Below are 21,041 nucleotides of genomic sequence, written 5' to 3' on the forward strand. Positions count from 1 at the left end.
TGCCTAAAGACTATTATTTTGAACTATTTGTCATTCATTGTTACTTTTGGCACCTCCCCCCCCACTCGTAGTATTTGATGTTTTTGACATATGAATAATGATTTACTGATGATTTGTTGTAGTTATTGTCAAGGTGATGAAAATAATTTGCCATTTCAATCAACAACATGCTGTTGCATTTTAGTCCGAATGCAGTTATCGATTGACAGGTAAAACTGTCAGTCTCACCAGCAACCTTGACTGGAAGTACGGAAACAACATACAGGAAATTAAACGTGATCCTGCCAAATCTGCTAAGATAAACCCATGGAATTTAACTTAACCAACCAAATGCCTTTTGTCATATTCTGACAGTTGTCCTTTAAACTCATCCCCACACCCGGCCAGATTAGCTGGTGATTGACCTGTTAGTGATATAATGTATAATACTACACATAATATATTAGGATAATTTCATAATGTATAGTAATACACAATAATATATTAGGATAATATTAATGTCTGCATAACAGCAATATGAGCACAGGCCAGGCATCACTGTTGCTCTGCTTCTAATTGCAACAGCTAGATGTAAGCTAAACTTTAGTTGCGAAAGGTTCCATAACTTGACAGAAAAGTATATTACATTGAAACCTGTGGCTCTGTAAAAACACTTGTCAACCAAGGCATGTGTATAATCTCTATGGACTCTCGTTACCAGGCGGGGGTTTGAATGTGTTCCTCCGCATCAACAAAAGTGCGAAAAATATTTTGAGGTATATTCTGTAATAACATAAAGGATCTAATCGCACCTAAAAGCTCTCCCTTTCCGAAATCCTGCTGTCCACTAGCGTCTGTCAAGACTTAGGCCAAATCAATTATTTTCTTGTTTCGTTTTAGTCAACCAAAATTTTTTTTTTCCAAGTGGCTTGTTTAGCCATTATTTTTCTTTATCAGTTTAGCCATCATCTCTTCAATAGATCAGTTCGTGAACTGAATGTGACCATACAATGAGTCAAGCCTGGAGCCTGGCTCCTCTCCAGGTTTCTTCCTAAGTTCTGACATTTCTAGAGAGCTGCCACAAATAAACCACTAACATGCTGAGCTACAAATCAGACGTCTTCCATATCGGAACCCTAAGGTTCACTGCCCATCACTATTAATCAGTAGCTGTCAATTTATTCTCTCCATCCCGTTGTTCTCTCATTCCTTTGGTCCATCCCACCCTAGGTTCAGAGGACCACAGCCTGTACCTTCCCAAGGTTAGAAGTCAGGGGGTGTGTACCTGGGACTTCATCTGAGCGGCCTTCTCAGGGTCGACAGCCAGGACATGTTGGTAGTGGCGGATGGTGTGCTGACGGTCTTTGTTCTCTGCGCGCACATACCGCCTCAGAGCCTGCAGAATACGATGGGGCTAAGAGAGGAGAGGAGTGGGGAGAGGGACAGGGTTAGAACAGCAATTTGCACCTTTTTCAAACTAGCGAGGGAAAAGCTGAAGAGGAAGTATAACACATGGAATTAGAGGTGTCCAGGAACTGGACGTCCAATAACACCACCTACCCTCTCATAGGGCCCTGGTCTAAAGTAGTGTACTATAAAGGGGATAGGGTTTCATCTCTCCATAGGGCCCTGGTCTAAAGTAGTGCACTATGTAGGGAATAGGGTGCCATTTGGGAGTAAGGACATGAGATAACTACTTTAAATGGGATGTGTCTGGGACTCCAGAAGTACAGTCAAACCTTATGTGAGTGTGTACGTGCGTGCGTGCGCGTCCTACCCTTGGAGGGTCAGCCTGCAGGGCAGCCAGGTAGTTCTCCAGCGCCAGGCGTCGGCGGTCGTTCAGCATGGCCTCCACCCGTGCCAGGTGGGTCTCGACCAGCTGCTGCTTCTCACTGGCCGCCTCCTCCTCCAGGGCCTCTACCATGGCCTGGAAGTGCTGCAGGACACCACCCAGTGAAACACCACCCAGTGAAACACCAGACTAACTTTGAGCCCTAGACATAACCGCTAACACTTTTCTGTTTTTATACCCCACCAGGGTTAATGGTAGTAATGAGTTAACCCTAACCACACCCCCCAGGGTTAATGGTAGTAATGAGTTAACCCTAACCACACCCCCCAGGGTAAATGGTAGTAATGAGTTAACCCTAACCACACCCCCCAGGGTTAATCGTAGTAATGAGTTAACCCTAACCACACCCCCCAGGGTTAATGGTAGTAATGACTTAACTCTGATGACTCACCTGAATCAGAGTCTGTCTCTCAGCCTTAGGAAGAGTCTTAGCCTGACGCTCTGCCTCCTCCCACTCCTTCCTCACCTGCAGAGAGACAGACACACCCACGAACCGAGACAGAAAGACAGACACCCACACACAGAGACAAAGAGAAGCAGACAGAGACACAGACAAAAAAAATTAAACAAATATTAGGATATGTTGGTTGAATCTGAACCTCAAATGTCACCTATCATTGCTCCCTTCTAGTGTGTGTGTGTGTGTGTGTGTGTGTGTGTGTGTGTGTGTGTGCGCGCACATGCACGTCCTTCTCACCCTCTCCATGCGGTTGCGGTGCCTGATCTCCAGTTGCTCCTTTGCCTTCTGGAAGCGGGTGTGCTCCTTGTCATCAGCTGGGGTCTCGAAGTACACATCAACATCATCCGTAGGCTGGGGGGTGGGAGGGGCTGCTGGGGTGACATCATCAGACACGGTGAGACAGAACCGGACAGACAGGCGGACAGACAGGCGGACAGACAGGCGGACAGACAGGCGACACTCAGACCCGACACTCAGACCCGACACTCAGACCCGACACTCAGACCCGACACTCAGACCCGACACTCAGACCCGACACTCAGACCCGACACTCAGACCCGACCCCGACAAAGTGGATCACAGTGGAAACCAGAAGGGTTGACTGATGGCCCAGCAGTAAGAGGACAGTACAGACAGACAGTACAGACAGACAGTACAGACAGACAGTACAGACAGACAGGGTAAATACATGTGACAGAAGGGAGATCCAGGAAAGGCAGTCAGTTACAGAGGTAGATGGGCAACCGGCCAGCCCAGGTTAGTCAGGGTAGACTAGTTCTTGGGTAGTTTTAGTATTCGTTACCAGTTAGTCCGGGTGGTGTAGTTAGAATTTAGTCAGGGTTGTCTCGTTCTCAGTTAGTCATTCTAGTCTAGTTTAGGTTAGTCTGGGTGATCCAGCTTCCAAGTTTGTCATAGTGGTCTAGTAACTGGTTAGTTCAGGTGGTCTTGTTACCAGTTAGTTTTGCTGTTCTAGCTTTAGGACACAATTTTGTGCAGTGTTTTTAAATCCCGGTCCTGGAGAACCAAATTACACATTGAGTTTTTTCCTGGGAATCCAAAGCACCTGATTCATCAAAGGTTAGTTGATTAGTGGAAACACTAATTAGTTAGAATGTCGAGTGGGTGTGGCTTGAGCAATGAACATCGTAATTAAAACACCCCTCCCTGTTTTTCAACCCAACTGTTCAGCACAAGTGGATGTTCCAAATGCTAAAAAAACAAGTAGTGAATGCAGATCAGGTGTAGAAACGTGTAACTCTATGGGTGTCTTATGGACCGGGATTAGGGAGCACGGCTAAATCTACTTGTCTTAGCGTGGCTGTGTTGGTCACCACGGCACGGTCAGCAGTGACAGAGGAAACGACAGGCAGAAGGGAAGGTGCGGTGAGGCCGGCCGGCGTGGCGTGGCGTTCCGCGAGCCGGACTTACTGAGGCGTTTGCACACAGCCATGCAGTACTCCTCTGAGTCAAAGTTGTTGCGGTTTCCGGCACAGCCCCCGTACACGAAGCGGACGCACTTCCTGGTTGCCATGTCGAAGTGCCAGCGGGGCATGGAGGCACGGCAGGGGCCAGTCTCGGCCTCCAGGGTGCACACCGCTGGGGTGGGGCATAGGTCAGGGGTCAGGGGTCAAGGGACAGTGGTTAGAGCCTCCTACGACAGGGACTTCTATCTGCCCTTGATGATTGATAACCATTATAAAGAAATGAGCAAATCTGAGACGTTGTTCAGTGTCTGTTCATCAAGTAACTGTTCAAAGTCACCAACCATGATGCTCATGATAATCATAAGACTACAGTTCCTGCATGTGGTTGAAAATATCCAAAATGGAAATGTTTATGTATAAAATCTCACTTAAAACCTGGTCCTAAAGAACAACCTTACAAAGCCTGTTACACACCACGAACCACGAACCTGCAGTGGAAAATTTTCTAAAAGGCATTTTTATTTACATTTGTAGTTTGTTACCTAAAGAACAAGAGAGAAAGCGAATAAAGTGAGTACCAACCCTTGACCTCTATCAGGGTCTTGTCTTCATCTTGGCTCTCCGAAACAGTATCCTTGTCTGTCTTCTCCTCATCTTCTTCTCGGTCAGCCTCCTCATCCTCGTACACATAGTGATACTCTCCTTCATCTTCCTCTTCCTCGTCGTCATCTTCCTCTTCTACAGGCTCCTCCTCCTTCTGTGTGGGGGGCTGCTCATCAGCTGGTGCTTCGCTGAGGGAGGGAAAGACGCAGGACAGAGAGACAGGAAAAGGAGGAAATTGGAGGAAGAAGGAGAGATGGAGGAGAGTGAAGAGAGAGATAGAATGTGAGAGGGCAAAATAGAGAGAAAATGAGGGAGAGAAAGATTTATTAAACAGAAGACAACAGCTGTGTGTCAGGTCAATGTCGTCCAACAGTAAAATATCCAGATGGTCTGGAATAAGTAAACACAAAATTCCACTAACACACCTCCACTCTCCCACACCTCTGCTCCCACACACACACACACACACACACCTCTGCTCCCACACACACACACACACACACACACACACACACACACCTCTGCTCCCACACACACACACACACCTCTGCTCCCACACACACACACACACACACACACACCTCTGCTCCCACACACACACACACACACACACACACACACCTCTGCTCCCACACACACACACCTCTGCTCCCACACACACACACACACACACCTCTGCTCCCACACACACACACACCTGCTCCCACACACACACACACACACACCTCTGCTCCCACACACACACACACACACACACCTCTGCTCCCACACACACACCCGCACAGACCTCTGCTCACACACACACCTGCACAGACCTCTGCTCACACACACACCCGCACGGACCTCTGCTCACACACACACACCCGCACGGACCTCTGCTCACACACACACCCGCACGGACCTCTGCTCACACACACACACACACGCGCACACACCTCTACACACGCACCCACCCACCCACACTACCTCTCCTCCTCTACAGGCTCTTCCTGATCCAATTCAGTCTCCTCTATCTCTTCATCCTCCTCTTCATCCTCCTCGTCCTCCTCCTGTGAAGGCATGGCGGGCAGTGACGTCTCTCCGGCGGGAGGGCAGCACACATACTCAGTTCCATGGAACTTATCAATGCCACAGGGCAGCAACATGCCGTAGTTGTGAAGGACCATGGCACTCTTGGAACAGGCCTGAGGAAGAAGACGACGGTGAGACCAGAAACATGAAATATTGCAACAAGGACAGAAGAGACCGGGGAGGAGAGAAACGCTTCGGGTTTTCATCTTCTCATTCCAATCAGGCACTGATTCAGACCTGAGAACAGCGGAATGCAATTAACATGCTGAAAAAAGAAACAGAAATGTTTCGTAGTGCCAGAACCAAATCTGCCTACCCTTACAAAATATTACATATCAGTGGTTGTCAGACCTCTCCTGGGAAATTCCCACAGTTTCTATGTATTAGATGTAGTCCAAAGCCAATACATCTGATGGAACTTCTTTAGTCATCAAGCTCTTTACTACTTGATCTCTAGGAGGGGTTTGACTGCTAAAGTACGCTGTCTCACCTCTTTGGCCACCCCCACCCAGCACGCCGTCTCACCTCTTTGGCCACCCCCATCCAGCACGCTGTCTCACATCTTCGCCCCCCCCTCCCCCCAACCAGCATGCTGTCTCACATCTTTGCCCCCACCCCCCCACCCAGCACGCTGTCTCACATCTTTGCCCCCCCCCCACCCAGCACGCTGTCTCACATCTTTGCCCCCCCCCCCACCCAGCACGCTGTCTCACCTCTTTGGCCACCCCCCCACCCAGGACGCTGTCTCACCTCTTTACCCCCCCCCCACCCAGCACGCTGTCTCACCTCTTTGGCCAGCCCCACACAGAATGCTGTCTCACCTCTTTGGGCACCCCCACCCAGCACGCTGTCTCACCTCTTTGGCCACCCCTTGCCACTGTGTGTGGCTAACACACATGTCCATCCTCTCTTTGTGGAAGAACTTGCACTTCTCAGGAACCAGCAGCACGTCGCTCACAAACTCCCCCACTGCAACAACACAATCAATCAATCAATCAAAACAATGAGATTATTCAACGTCAGAGTACACATTTCATCATGAGACCACAAGTCTGGGACAGCCTTTGAAGTGGCACCATATTCTCTAGCTAGGGCACTACTTTTGACACTTCCCTGTAGCTTTGGTGCACTTCTAAGGGAACACTGTCACCCTGAGTGGGTCCCAAGACTTCAGAAGGAACAGACAAATGAGTTGACGGGACGTAGAGCACCATTTTGTCATTCATCTTTAGCAGGTCCTGCATTTCACAAAGGGCTTTAAAAGCCTTGACACTGGCCCAGCTGGACTGGCAGATGGACTGATGGAGAGATCTACGGAGATGGCAGGTGGAGATAAAAGGGAAAAGAGAGACAAAGGTCTCCTGTTTGCAGATTATCCGGCGCTTGGGTTTCTGCGCGGTCCTTAAACTGCATGTAGGCCTTCTGCCTGACCTGGCCCTTGACAATGGAGGACAGAGTACAAAAAAACATGCCTAGCTCAGCCCAAATATCAACACTGCCAGCAAATTCCATGAATTCCACGAGTTTAAAATGATCTGAGAGACAAGCAAGAAGGGTCTTCTACACCGATTCTACATTCCAACCAGGATCTGTTCAAATACACTTCCATCATAGGACCCATTGTCCTCTATGGGGTCCAGTAACCAAAAAATTATTTACAAAATGGGACTAAACCAGATAAAGACTGCATGTTGAACTCTGCACAATAACACCTAGAGATGTTTATACCTTCTAAAAAATAGATTAATCTAGAGAAGACGGCTGGCCCTGGGGCTCTGTCCAGAGAGCCAATTGCAATGCTACAGGGAACTAAACAAAGAGCACGCCGTGTCATAATACCTGACCAATGAGACAGACCCAACATTCAGAAAGACCTTAACTACATACAGACTCAGTTGTCATGGTCTTGCTTATGGAAGACACTGCCATAGGCAGACCTGGCCATAAACAGCTGACATGGTATCTACACGTTCTGCAAAAAAGAGGTGGAAACTGAGCTGCACCTCCTAACCTCCCGCCAAATGTAAGCCCGGATTAGAGACACTTTGTTATAATACAATGTGTAATCACTACAGCAGTGTCTGATCTGAAAGATGGTTGCTTATCGGCTGTTCCACTTGCTTTGGTAAAGTAAGCATATGTAAATTTCGCATGGTTACCAATATGACCTTTGGAAATGGATTAAGAAGTAAAACAGAGTCACTAGGTGAGACAGAGGCAGAGAGAGAGAGAAAGAAAGAGGGAAGGAACAACGGGTTTGGCTTTGATACTCCAGGTCTAGACTGGGTGCCATTGAAGGTAATTCTGGGTCTTTATGTAGTAAATCCCTCATATTTAATTCACTAGTGATCTCTAGAACGGTTGGAGGTTAAAATGGAGTGTGTGTGTGTGTGTGTTTGTGTAAACAGGTGTGTGTGTGCGCGCGTGTGTGTGTGTGTGTGTGTGTGGGTGGGGGAGGGGTGGGTGGGTGGGTGAGGGAGTGTGTAACCATGCAGCTAAGAGGTCACTAGGTGATTAGATTATACAGGAACAGGTGATCAGCGTGACAGACAGATGGACCGGGAGAAAGGGGAGGAGTGAGAGGGGAGGGAGAAGGGGGAGGAGTGAGAGGGGAGGGAGAAGGGGGAGGAGTGAGAGGGGAGGAGGGAACAGCACGCTTATCACATGTCGGTATACTGTCACGACATTAGATCATCTCATCACGCATTGACATCACGCAAAGTTTGTCGCTAAACACCACTGAGCATTGTGTTAAACTGACTAGATGTTTCTTATTAAGTTTACTTCCACCACAAATAGCATCTATGAACTGTATGGCTTTTGCCACTGGCCTTTTTAACAGCTTATGAGCCATTCATGAATGACATTGATATATTAACTACTGTATCAATATAGGTGACGATAACTGACTTTTTCGTCAAGTGAAAAGACGAGAGAATCGTGTAGCCAGCGAAGGTTTTGTCTGTCCTGAACAAATCCTAATGCATAATTTGTTTTGAGGGGAGTCGAACATGGGACCTGTTGTTCTGTAGTCCATGTCTCTAACCACTACGCTATTCAACAAGGGTCTGTCTGTCAGTCAGTCAGTAGAAGACATTCCTTCTTCTAGGCCGGCTTCGCTTACGCCGTCCGGCAAAAAGAGAGCGATGGAGGAAAGTGTAGACTAAGCGAGATGGGGAAGAGTGAAAGAAGGATGGAGGAGAGACGTAGAAAAGTAGAAAGAGTGGGAGAAACGAGGGTGAGACAGGAAATTAGGGAGATGTGCGGGAGAAGTGACAGATCAAACCACAGAGTGAGAGATGACAAATGTTTTAAACTAATTACTGAACTCAGCCTTTCCTTCAGGGATCAACGAACATGGAAAATGCTTCTAGAAAGAAACGTTTGGAGGGGCCAAAAACTCATTACAAATCATTTCTACACTGCATATTGATGGTGAGAAGCCCAAACAGATGTCATATTTGACAGAAAGATCCTCATTTCAAACATTGTGTCTTTTTATTGTGGAGAAATATTGGATTTTTTAAGAGAAATCAAAAACACGTATGCTGATATTAACACAGACAATCAGCATTAGAAATTGTCAATAGACTATTAACATGAGTGATATTCCACAGACTATATAAGTGAGATTTCAGAGAATCTCCTATTTGTACATTTGATTAAGGACTTTGAAGTGTGTCTCAGATACAAGGGTCTAAGCCTCTCCATCTGGTAAACAAATACTACCACAGAAGTGTTTAATTCCTGCTATTTCAGCCACTCTCCTCGGTCAACAAAGCATAGCATGCCCAAAAATAGAATTAAACAAGAAAAGCTTGATTTCCACCTCATTCTGTGAGCAGGGGGGCTTATATTTGGTATTCTCTCTAGAGCCAGGGCAACCTACGTAACCTCTCTTGCTAACAAGACCACGACCACTGAGTCTGTACATAAATCAAGACCACGACCATGATTTGGTTGGGCCCTAATGCTGTTTTGCTGTCCTGGGGTTATGTCTTAATCGGTGTTTGTCCCATTTTGAAAATACCTGAACCAGAAAGCAATGGGTTCTTATGACTGCCTGGAGTATTTTTAGCCAGATTCATGCCCATCTCGCCATGCGTCCAGTGTCACCCAGCCTTGTTGGAGACACATGCGGTGATGATGTTCAGACCAAGGTAAGTTTATATTCTGTCTGTCCTCCAGGCCACAGGGGGACTAGATACAGCTTACGTCCACCATCTGGGCCTTTGGACTTTTTCTCCACCACTACTAGGGTTTTTGCTGGCTGGGAGCAGTCTCCCTCTCTCCTACTCAGACCCTGCGAGTCTGACAGAATTTATAGCTGGTGTGTTTTATCACCCAGCCGGCTGTAATATCCCGATGCCAGAGCGTCCAATCCTTCTGAGGGTGTGTCCAAGTCTCTCCCTCGCCTGCGGCATTTATAGAACAGTCTCACATAACCCTGAACTAAAGTCTCGAGTAATTGGTCAGATTCTTGATTAACTGGCGAGTGTTAGAAGAGCCCAGGACGAGGACATGCAACGCTGAGCACCAACCCTCTGCCTGCAATGGCATGTGTCCGGGCCCGCAAATACCGGAGAAATCCTGGCATCAGAACTAACGCTGCTTGTGATCCTGTTGTATCACGACCTTTCTATTTCCCACATATCTGAAGATATGCAAACGTCATCTGCCCAACGATGCACAAGCAGAGAAGGCGTGTCATTTAAACATGCCCTCTCATCACAGCTTCTCTGCTATACCTTTCCCCATGAGGACTCGGTGAAAGACCCGGAATAATTAGCAAAATCAGTAGAGAAAAGGTTGACATCTCTCCCCTTCTGGAATCAGGGAAATCCAGAAATCAACAACAAGGTTTTCTGAAAAACCAACGGCTAAAGGTCTCGGCTCCAACACCAGGCTGACCCTACTTCCTGGTATTATCGCTTTGAACCTCTGTTGTAGAATCCCAAATGAACCCCTCTTCACTCTTCCTCCTCCTCCTCCTCCTCACCCTCAGCCCTCAACGTTCGAGTCCGCGTGCCCCTCCACCATTTCCACAAGTCTCAGTGGCTGACGGAGTAAAGTCATGTGAGTTTGCCGAATAACCCGGACCAGGGAGGCGTGTGGGGTGCAGGGACAGGAAGGGGAATAACCCGGGCCAGGGAGGCGCGTGGGGTGCATGGACAGGAAGGGGAATAACCCGGGCCAGGGAGGCGCGTGGGGTGCATGGACAGGAAGGGGAATAACCCGGGCCAGGGAGGCGCGTGGGGTGCAGGGACAGGATTGTGAATAACCCGGGCCAGGGAGGCGCGTGGGGTGCAGGGACAGGAAGGGGAATAACCTGGACCAGGGAGGCGTGTGGGGTGCAGGGACAGAAGGGGAATAACCTGGACCAGGGAGGCGCGTGGGGTGCAGGGACAGGAGGGGAATAACCTGGACCAGGGAGGCGCGTGGGGTGCATGGACAGGAAGGTGATCCCAGTGGGGCCCTTACCTAAGCATTTATAAGGCACCACGATGTGGGCGTGGCCTTTACAGAGCTTCTTCTCCTTCTTGCACCAGTTCTCAATCTTTATTGGCTGGTTGGCCTCCACCACGTTAGTAATCTGAAGCTCAGGGTACATCTAGACAGAGAGAGAAGACAGGGGAGGGAGGGGTGCAGGGAGGAGAGAAAGGAATAAACAGATAGCACTGTGTGTGTGTGTGAGAGAGAGTGTCACATCCTGATAGCATCTGCTTAGCCATGAAATAGCATCACATTCACACTTACTTGAAATGCCAACAGAAGGTTATCAATAAAATGCGATCCAGGAATTTGCAGGAAGGAATGTAAGAACTCTTTAACTGCTAACGCTCTACTTCTGCTGTTAACTCACGATAAGCCTCAGATTATGGATTGCTGAAATATCTGCTGTGTGTGTTTATGAGCATCTGTGTGTGGATACTGTGTGTGTGTGTGTGTGTGTGTATTAAACCTCTTGAAAATCTAAAGCTCTGCCTTTGTTTCAACAGCACGATAAGCTTGGCTTAGATAAGATGGACGGCTGTAATATCTGCAGTGTGTCTGTGTGTGTGTGTCTTCAGATATCTAGTTCAGAGCTTAGAGCTTCAAAAGAAGAAAGGGAAGTATTTATGTGATTACATCTATTAAAAACAGTGCAGAAAAAGACACTTTAAGTGAGAACTGGGAATTGGTATGAAGCCAACAAGACATGCACAAGCTGTACCAGGGTTTCCAGCACACAGCTTTGACTTTCTACAGTAGTTAGTCTGGTGGACTACTTCACTTCAAACAATGGGTTTGGTATGTTGCTTATGATTCAAACCTTCCCCAACACACCAAAGTCCTACCCTTACAGGAGGTACAGTAATGTCATTATTACCACAAACATAAAACACTTCTAAATGGAGGCTTTCCTTCATCTTCCTGGCCTTAATAAGCTTTGTTTTATACACATCCCAGTTCACCAGGGCTAATTCAGTGAGATATTTTAGCTTCCAGTAATTTGTCAACAGTCTGTTGTCCTTTGCCATTCAAATCCTAATTTATTGAACCCTTTATCAAAATATGAACACTGGATGTCATTGAGATGAATTTGCATTTTATAGAAACATCCTATTTTGATCTCAGTAAATAGGAGGACTCGGTGGAACCTGTCTGCATTACTGTCTGCATTAGTAATTTCTGTAACAGAAGCTACTAAATGATATGGTCACATTTAAGCTCAAAACCACTTGTTTTGTAAACATGGTCCTTCTATAATAAATGGCTGCGCTGGTCATTGCATGGTAATTCCATAGCAGACCACAGTACCATCCACAATGTCTCTGAGGAGAGGGATTTAGGCTGATTTAGTTTGTTGGTTGGTTTGAATTCTAAGCAGCCAACACATTGTTAAAATGACAGTAGACATCTACTGTAGCAGGTCAGAACTGTGTGCTGGAGAACTTTGTAGGTCATGGCTTAAGCACTGTGAATTTAATTACTTTTTCTTCCCCAGACCTATGCCCATTTCTCACTTAAAACACTTTTTTTTTAAACTGGTAGGTTTGGTCACCACCAAAAGGTCAGGGTCTTAAAACCACTGGCGAGCTGACAAAACTACCTGGTCAGGTGACTGTTGGCCGATGTCCGTTTGGAACTAAGTTCTCACATGCAGAACTGCCTATGGATCGCCAAAAGATAACTGCATGCGCTGTCCAGAAGGTGGATGGCCAAACTGATTCTGACGGTCTTACATTGTAATTATATATTTTTTTTTAATACGACCAAATTCCCTTCCAAACCAAGTGATATGAAGCGGCTTTACGACAGTGACTTTTAAGGCTCATATAACTCAGCCGTAGACACTAACCAAGTTCTCCCCATGTGCACTTGAGGAGTGCCTTTTATCTCTCGTCTGTAGCCGAAGGCACTGCAGCCGCTGAAATGCCCCAGGTTTTGGTGACGTCACCAGGGTTACCACGCACGACTAGTGTGCATCGGTAGTTTGGCGTTTGTGGCGGCACACAAGTGTCTCTTGTCTGATTTTCACATACCACAAACACCAGACAAAAATAGCATGTCACAAATGCTTTTGCTAAATGTTGACATCATGTCTGCCTACGTGAGACTGCATGCCAACATGCCGTCGGAATGGATGAGTCTGCAGATTTATGCGGGTGGCCGTTTTGTCCAAAACATCTCCAGCCGCGACAAAACATTCGCGGTCTCGCAAACAACGGTTTGGAGTCAACAGCGCACTCTGACGTCAGTTAGCTCATCTGTGAGCAATTGTGGAATTGGAAAGATGTAATACCTAACACTTGTTTTATAGTTTTATGTATATCAACGGCTTAAATTTAACTGTGAAGAAACACCCAAAGAAACCACTGGCCACTTACTTTCACCCCTGAGCCTGACTGCAGTCAGAGAAATCTTCCATTTAGGAAAGTAATGATTTGCTTTTCCAAACTTTGTTTCCTCTGCGACTTGATTCACATGTATTGTAAAGGCCTATCTCAGCTCCGGTTAAATGTCTGAACGGTTTGTTTGACATTTGCCATGCGTGCAGCTGGCCATGCCTGCGATTTCCTCAGCCATGTCTGCTAAAAGATGACAGTGATATCAGGGCTGAAATAACATTTCAGTTCAGTGGTTCCCCACGGGCACTTCCGTGTTTCAATTCACCTTCCAGCATGTTTGCTAAGTAGAGGCTATTTGATTGTAGGGAAATCAGTTTGTCCTGCTGTGGTCAGTCTGGCTGTGCTGAATATGTGGAGGATCATACATGTCACAGTATGTACAGAGATTTACACTGGAGGAAATTTAGTAACGGGCCAGTGTCACACTGATAACGGCCCCTCTGCAGATTAATGGTGTCATACTTATAAAAGACCCCTATTCTGATGAATGGTGTCACACTAATCACAATTCGCCTTCAGTTTAATGATGTCTCACAGTCTCACCTCCTGACAGTAGCGCAGCACGCCCTCTTTGGTTCCTACACAACTCTTTAGTCCGGATGGATCCGGCTCCCAGCGTCCTGTCTGGATGTTAACGTGCATGTTGAGCTTCCCACAGAACATGGCCACCTGTGGCTCCGCTACAGCAAATCCTGTGCCAGCGTTGGCTGCTAGCGCCTGGGGAACAGAGGGGGAGAGGACAGTAAGAGAGAGAGTAAGAGAGAGAGAGAGAGTAAGAGAGAGAGAGAGAGTAAGAGAGAGAGAGAGAGAGAGTAAGAGAGAGAGAGAGTAAGAGAGAGAGAGAGTAAGAGAGAGAGAGAGTGAGAGTGAGTGAGTGAGTGAGTGAGTGAGTGAGTGAGTGAGTGAGTGAGTGAGAGAGAGAGAGAGACAGGGGAGAGAGAGAGAGACAGGGGAGAGAGAGAAAGAAAATGGGGGAGGTTAATGCACAAACATTACAGAATTGTGAAACAAGGGAGTTTTCTGACAAACATTGATCTGAAAGCAGACTGAGGCAATGTGTCTGTGTGTCACTGCAGGCGTGTCTGTGTGTCACTGCAGGCAGTAATGGAATGTTGGTTCAGTCATTAGGTGATTAGGGAGTAACCCTGGTTAGTTATCATGTCCCAAAGGAGTAGGACATCCCCTGTGAACTTTAAGGAGAGCAGTAGTTCCAGGGGAAAGGATTGCTGCAGACCCCCCCCCCCCACACACACACACACAGACCCCCCTCTACAGAACACCCCCTGCCAACAGACATTAACAAAGTTCAGACAGTGTAAAGCATTATGTTCCAAGGAGGTGAAACATTAAGGTTAGACTGTTATTGGGGGCAGAGAAATGACAAGAGAGCCGAAGATCATTTCAGTAGGAAAAGTCCCAAAAAGCACTCAGGGGACATAGTTCTCTGGTTTAGAGTAGTACACTACAAAGGGACTTGGGTGTAATTTGGGATACACGGCCTAGCTTGGAGTTGCTGATAATGCCCCACTGACACCCTCTGGGACCAAAGAAGGGACATCAACCCATCCCTTCCCCATACACCCCTACCCCCTCCCTCTGTATCCTTCCTGAACTCCTTCACTGAACTCATTCCACTTTATCCGATAGCAGGAAATGGCACAGTGACCCACGCCCAGCCCGTCTGTCTGTCAGTCAGCAGGACACGATACCACACACAGCCCGTCTGTCTGTTAGCAGGACACGATACCACACACAGCCCGTCTGTCTGTTAGCAGGACACGATACCACACACAGCCCGTCTGTCTGTCAGCAGGACACGATACCACACACAGCCCGTCTGTCTGTCAGCAGGACACGATACCACACACAGCCCGTCTGTCTGTTAGCAGGACACGATACCACACACAGCCCGTCTGTCTGTCAGCAGGACACGATACCACACACAGCCCGTCTGTCTGTCAGCAGGACACGATACCACACACAGCCCGTCTGTCTGTTAGCAGGACACTATACACTAAACACCCTAAATGATCCCAGTGTAGAGGTCAGTAGAGAAGAGTAAAGTGTAATTGGAGTAGATTTTAGTAGACTACAGTAGAGTTCAGCAGAGACCATAGAGTGTAGTTAGGTAGAGGACAGTTTGGTAGAATACAGGGGGATTTAAGCAGAGAACAGTAAATGTAGTTAACTAGGGTACAGTTTAGGAAGGTTGAGTAGAGTATTGTTCAGTAGAGAACAGAGATTGTCAGAGAACAGTAGAATTCAGTTAGGATGAGTACATTAGAGAATGGTAGAACAGAATTAAGCCAAGAACAGTAGTTTGGTAAAGTAGAGTACAAATGACTAGAACGTAGTTCAGTTTTATAAAGTACAATACTATGCAGTCAAGTTCTGTAAAGGTCAGTTGAGCACAATACAGTATAGTAGAGTTCAGTAGAGTACAATACAGTATAGTAGAGTTCAGTAGAGTACAATACAGTATAGTAGAGTTCAGTAGAGTACATTAAGTCTGCTAAATAAGTCTGAACAAGGTCAAGACTTAAATGTTGGGTTAGTCAGGTATTGTGCTGTTCAATTCTATCAGTTTAGGGGGAGAGGTAGCTTTCCAATTCACTCAGTTTCTTTGGTTTGATTTCTTTCTAATGCGTGAAATAGTTCTGTTGGTTTCCTTGTGATTTGGGTAGGTCTGTGTGGCGGTCCTGGGTGTGAAATAGTTCTGTTGGTTTCCTTGTGATTTGGGTAGGTCTGTGTGGCGGTCCTGGGTGTGAAATAGTTCTGTTGGTTTCCTTGTGATTTGGGTCGGTCTGTGTGGCGGTCCTGGGTGTGAAATAGTTCTGTTGGTTTCCTTGTGATTTGGGTCGGTCTGTGTGGCGGTCCTGGGTGTGAAATAGTTCTGTTGGTTTCCTTGTGATTTGGGTCGGTCTGTGTGGCGGTCCTGGGTGTGAAATAGTTCTGTTGGTTTCCTTGTGATTTGGGTCGGTCTGTGTGGCGGTCCTGGGTCTCTCAATCTCTACTTCCTCCCTCCCAGGCCGTTTGTCTTCCTGCATTTGGTTTCTTTGTTAGGTCGTCCATGAGCACACGGATGGAGGCTCCACGACCACAGCAAAAATAGCAGACTGACCTCAAGGTGAGGAGGTATGGAGGGGTGAGGTGAGATGGGTGAGGAGAGATGGAGGGGTGAGGGGAGATGGAGGGGTGAGGGGAGATGGGTGAGGGGAGATGGGTGAGGGGAGATGGGTGAGGGGAGATGGGTGAGGGGAGATGGAGGGGTGAGGAGAGATGGGTGAGGGGAGATGGGTGAGGGGAGATGGAAGAGAGGAAGAAGCTGCATGAACAGAAACCACTGGAGAACCCTGGGCAGCATCATCAACAACAGACTCCAAAATGTCCTCAGGGAAAACAATATCCTGAGCAAATGTCAAGCTGACTTCCTCCCAAAATACTGCACAGCAGACCATGACAACCAAACCAAACAAAAGCAAAGTTATCTCATGCTTTGTTGATTTCCTAAAAAGCTTTTGAATCTATTGGGCATGAGGGTCTGCAATGCAAAATCATGGAAAGCGAATGTTGGGGGAAAACAGTTTTGAGGTCAGTACACCCCAAGCAAATAAACACAAAGAAATCTTCCGTCGGGGCTGGAGGGTGAGATAACTGGTAATGCATAAACCGAAAACGACCCCCAATTCTAACACTAGACCCAATTGCAAATGTTCTCTAAACCTAAACCCCTAACCCCACATGGACACTCGGCGCCCGCTAGAGCTACAAAGAGGCACGCTCATTCCCAACGAGAGCCAGCGAATCATGGTGACAGTGGGCGGAGCTACTCCGAGACAAAAACTCCCAGCGATAGCGACAATTGAGAAATCGTCAACTTTATGCACATTTCCAGCAAGTGGGCAGTGATGGAGTTTGGCGACTACCAATGGCAGGGCAGATGTTCTCTGCATCTTGAAATCTCTTTTCTACTCGCTAAAAACTCGCTCGCTAGCTAACATTTTCTGACGAGAAACTTAAAATTGGCGTGTCCAGTTTTCACATCATCTATGACGCTCCTCTGGCTTCACACAGAGATATCGAAACGGATGCATGGAAGGTTTCAGAGATCGTTGGGATCACGGGTGAGTGATACATTCATAACGTAAAAACAAGGTAAATATTTGCTATTTGGACATTGACGAATCATTGACTTGGCATCGTCGTAACACAGTTTTAGTAGTGGAGTCACGCAAATACTAAATACTTATTCATATTTGCAGAGACGGATGTTTCCCCCTATACAGGTTCACATTGACCAGATTTAGGAAGACGCGCCCTGCCTGAGCGGGGAAGGCTCAGTGACTGCTCGCCAGAGATTCAGCGATTTGAGCGAGCGGACAGTGTGCACGTAGCTTATGCTGGAAATCACATTTTCACAGATGGAGACCTATTTTTCAGGTTTTACTACCTTTTTGGGGACTATGGGTCCCTAAATGTACACACAGACATGGATCACACACACCATCCCAGTCACCACAGAAGATCAGCCCCTCAGGAACAAAGAACCTTATGTAGAGTTATGGCCTGGACACGCAATGTCCCTGACCCCTATCACACACACACACACACACACACACACACACACACACACACACACACACACACACACACACACACACACACACACACACACACACACACACACACACACACACACACACACACACACACACACACACACACACACACATATACACACACACACACACACACACACACACACATATACACACACATATACACACACACACACACACACCATAAATATAATTGATTAGTTCTCCCTTGTCATGGAACAAGGATGAGATATCACATTACATGGAATCTCCTCTCAAACCGCTGCAATGTGACCGCTTGGCAAACAGAATCTCATTAAGGAGGTAGAGAGGGAGGATGAAGAAAGAGGGAAAAGGTAGAGGAAGAAAAAGCAGTAAAGGGGGATGGGGGAACAAGAAACCAGGCAAGCCTAGTTCAGCAGGCCCGCAATAGAAAATATTGATCCACCTGAAAAGCTGTGTCGTTAACCACTACACCACGGAGCTGGACGTTTTCAGGGTGTCAGTATAACTTTGTGTCTCTATCCTTAACAAATCCTATTTTGCCACTGGCCGCTTTAATAATTAATTGGCCATTCTTGAATGACATTGATACAGTTAAACTGACAAAAGTTTCTTACTAAGTTTACCTCCACCACAAATAGCAGCTATGTATTGTGTTTACCACTGGCCAGCAATAAGCTTTACTGGTATCTACTAACTCATTAGAATTTAGCAAATTTAGCAATTAACTAGCGAGTCTGCCGAACCCATTTCACAAGAACATATTTTTTTTCTTTCATGGCAAAACAACATACTTTATTCTTTCATTTGTGAATTACATTTATTCAATAGCTTTCAATAAAGGCAACGATAACAAAATTTTTAAAGAAGTGAAAAAACGAGAGAATTGTGGAATCTACGAGAAATTATTAATACATTTTGTAGCTCTCAATAGATTTCAGGTTTCAGCCAGCGAAGTTTGTCAATACAGAATAATTCACAATTCGTACTTCGCTTCGCCTGCAAGGAGATATGAACCTGGGACCTAGAGTTTCACAAGAACGCTTCTCTAACCCCTACGCTATTTAACAAGGGGTAGTCAGTCAGTCACTCACTCAGTCAGTAAGGGACATTCGCTCCTCTTAGCTGTGCGGCAAAAAGAGGAAAGGAGGCAGAGACAGGGAGAGCGTATTGGGTTAAATAAGAGAGATGGGAAAAGCAAGAATATCTAGTGATTAGTTTAAGTCAATGTTTGACTTCTTATTCATAAAATAAATCAATGCCAACCTTCAGTATAAGAGTGAAATACTGAGGAAAGAAAGGAGAGAGCAAGCAATAGAAAGAGAATGAATGACAAAAACAACTGTATGCTCTTTTTTTCTTAAAATACAGTCCGTCACATAGCGGACTCTCATCAAAGTCAAAAAGTCACATAGCGGACTCCCATCAAAGTCAAAAAGTCACTAAGCGGACTCCCATCAAAGTCAAAAAGTCACTAAGCGGACTCCCATCAAAGTCAAAAAGTCACTAAGCGGACTCCCATCAAAGTCACTAAGCGGACTCCCATCAAAGTCACTAAGCGGACTCCCATCAAAGTCACTAAGCGGACTCCCATCAAAGTCACTAAGCGGACTCCCATCAAAGTCACTAAGCGGACTCCCATCAAAGTCACTAAGCGGACTCCCATCAAAGTCACTAAGCGGACTCCCATCAAAGTCACTAAGCGGACTCCCATCAAAGTCACTAAGCGGACTCCCATCAAAGTCACTAAGCGGACTCCCATCAAAGTCACTAAGCGGACTCCCATCAAAGTCACTAAGCGGACTCCCATCAAAGTCACTAAGCGGACTCCCATCAAAGTCACTAAGCGGACTCCCATCAAAGTCACTAAGCGGACTCCCATCAAAGTCACTAAGCGGACTCCCATCAAAGTCACTAAGCGGACTCCCATCAAAGTCACTAAGCGGACTCCCATCAAAGTCACTAAGCGGACTCCCATCAAAGTCACTAAGCGGACTCCCATCAAAGTCACTAAGCAGACTCCCATCAAAGTCACTAAGCAGACTCCCATCAAAGTCACTAAGCAGACTCCCATCAAAGTCACTAAGCAGACTCCCATCAAAGTCACTAAGCAGACTCCCATCAAAGTCACTAAGCAGACTCCCATCAAAGTCACTAAGCAGACTCCCATCAAAGTCACTAAGCAGACTCCCATCAAAGTCACTAAGCAGACTCCCATCAAAGTCACTAAGCAGACTCCCATCAAAGTCACTAAGCAGACTCCCATCAAAGTCACTAAGCAGACTCCCATCAAAGTCACTAAGCAGGCTTCCATCAAAGTCACTAAGCAGGCTTCCATCAAAGTCACTAAGCAGGCTTCCATCAAAGTCACTTAGACTCCCATCAAAGTCACAATCCCACAACCCTGGTGTTACCGGGAGAAATACTCTTTCCAATTGTGTTATAGAATATTACCCAAGAAACTCCCAATGGAATTCTGGATGTACTGTAAAATAGCTATAATGATATTATAACTGCATGTACTTCAACACAGGCCTAAAAAGTCAGCATGGTAAAGTGATCAACTCGGAGTTCAACTGGGAATATTCCTACGAAAATGCCCCATCTTTTAGCCAGGTACGTTACTAGAGCTACATATCGGACAGCTCGCTAAATTAACTCAAAATGAAAGGACGGATTCCCCATGAGATCAGACTCCCTCCCCCTCACAGGGATTGGGTCAGTATCCCCTCTATTCATGGAAGACAACCAAATAGATATACTGTTAAACAAAATATATTGTGTGTCAGAGTGTTCAAATGCCATGACTCATTAAATGTCACGAAACGCATCCAAATGGGCAGAAAAGTTTTAATCTTTAATCTTGTCTCTCAAAGCAATAAGGCATGAGGGGTTGTTGAATATGTTGAATACACCACAGCTAAGAGCTGTTCTTAGACCCAACGAGGGATGGTTACGTAACACGTCAGTTCTGAATCTAATGGGTATCATGTCAGGCATTCCCGTGAGCATCAAAGTCCTGGGACTTTTTGTACTACGTTTTAACAACGAATTTCACTCAGCTTGCACGCGGGAACCGGGCAATCCCTCTTCTCTCATTCGCAAAGATAACAAAAAACGTCTACATTTCTCAATACACATTTCTATTCAAGCCATTCA

At 46.4% G+C, this 21,041-nt stretch overlaps 1 protein-coding gene across 8 annotated transcripts in view; it reads right to left on the reverse strand.

Moving 5' to 3' along the window:
* Positions 1–21,041, reverse strand: part of aplp2 (amyloid beta (A4) precursor-like protein 2) — a 51,649-nt gene that overhangs the window by 14,364 nt on the left and 16,244 nt on the right. For 5 of the 8 annotated variants that reach the window (XM_010903058.4, XM_010903054.3, XM_010903055.3 and 2 more), the window contains exons 2-11: positions 13,825–13,998; positions 10,871–11,000; positions 6,246–6,358; positions 5,285–5,502; positions 4,298–4,506; positions 3,720–3,887; positions 2,529–2,662; positions 2,223–2,297; positions 1,757–1,915; positions 1,265–1,393 (exon numbers count right to left, since the gene is read on the reverse strand). In XM_010903058.4, coding sequence (XP_010901360.2) covers positions 1,265–1,393; positions 1,757–1,915; positions 2,223–2,297; positions 2,529–2,662; positions 3,720–3,887; positions 4,298–4,506; positions 5,285–5,502; positions 6,246–6,358; positions 10,871–11,000; positions 13,825–13,998 — 1,509 coding nt within the window. Of the gene's footprint in view, positions 1–1,264; positions 1,394–1,756; positions 1,916–2,222; positions 2,298–2,528; positions 2,663–3,719; positions 3,888–4,297; positions 4,507–5,284; positions 5,503–5,879; positions 5,886–6,245; positions 6,359–10,870; positions 11,001–13,824; positions 13,999–21,041 lie in introns of those variants that run through there. The other 3 variants (XM_010903056.4, XM_010903057.4, XM_010903060.2) reach the window with 2 other exon arrangements.

This window comes from Esox lucius, chromosome 1 (assembly GCF_011004845.1).
Source record: "Esox lucius isolate fEsoLuc1 chromosome 1, fEsoLuc1.pri, whole genome shotgun sequence".
NCBI classification, from domain to species: Eukaryota; Metazoa; Chordata; class Actinopteri; order Esociformes; family Esocidae; genus Esox; species Esox lucius.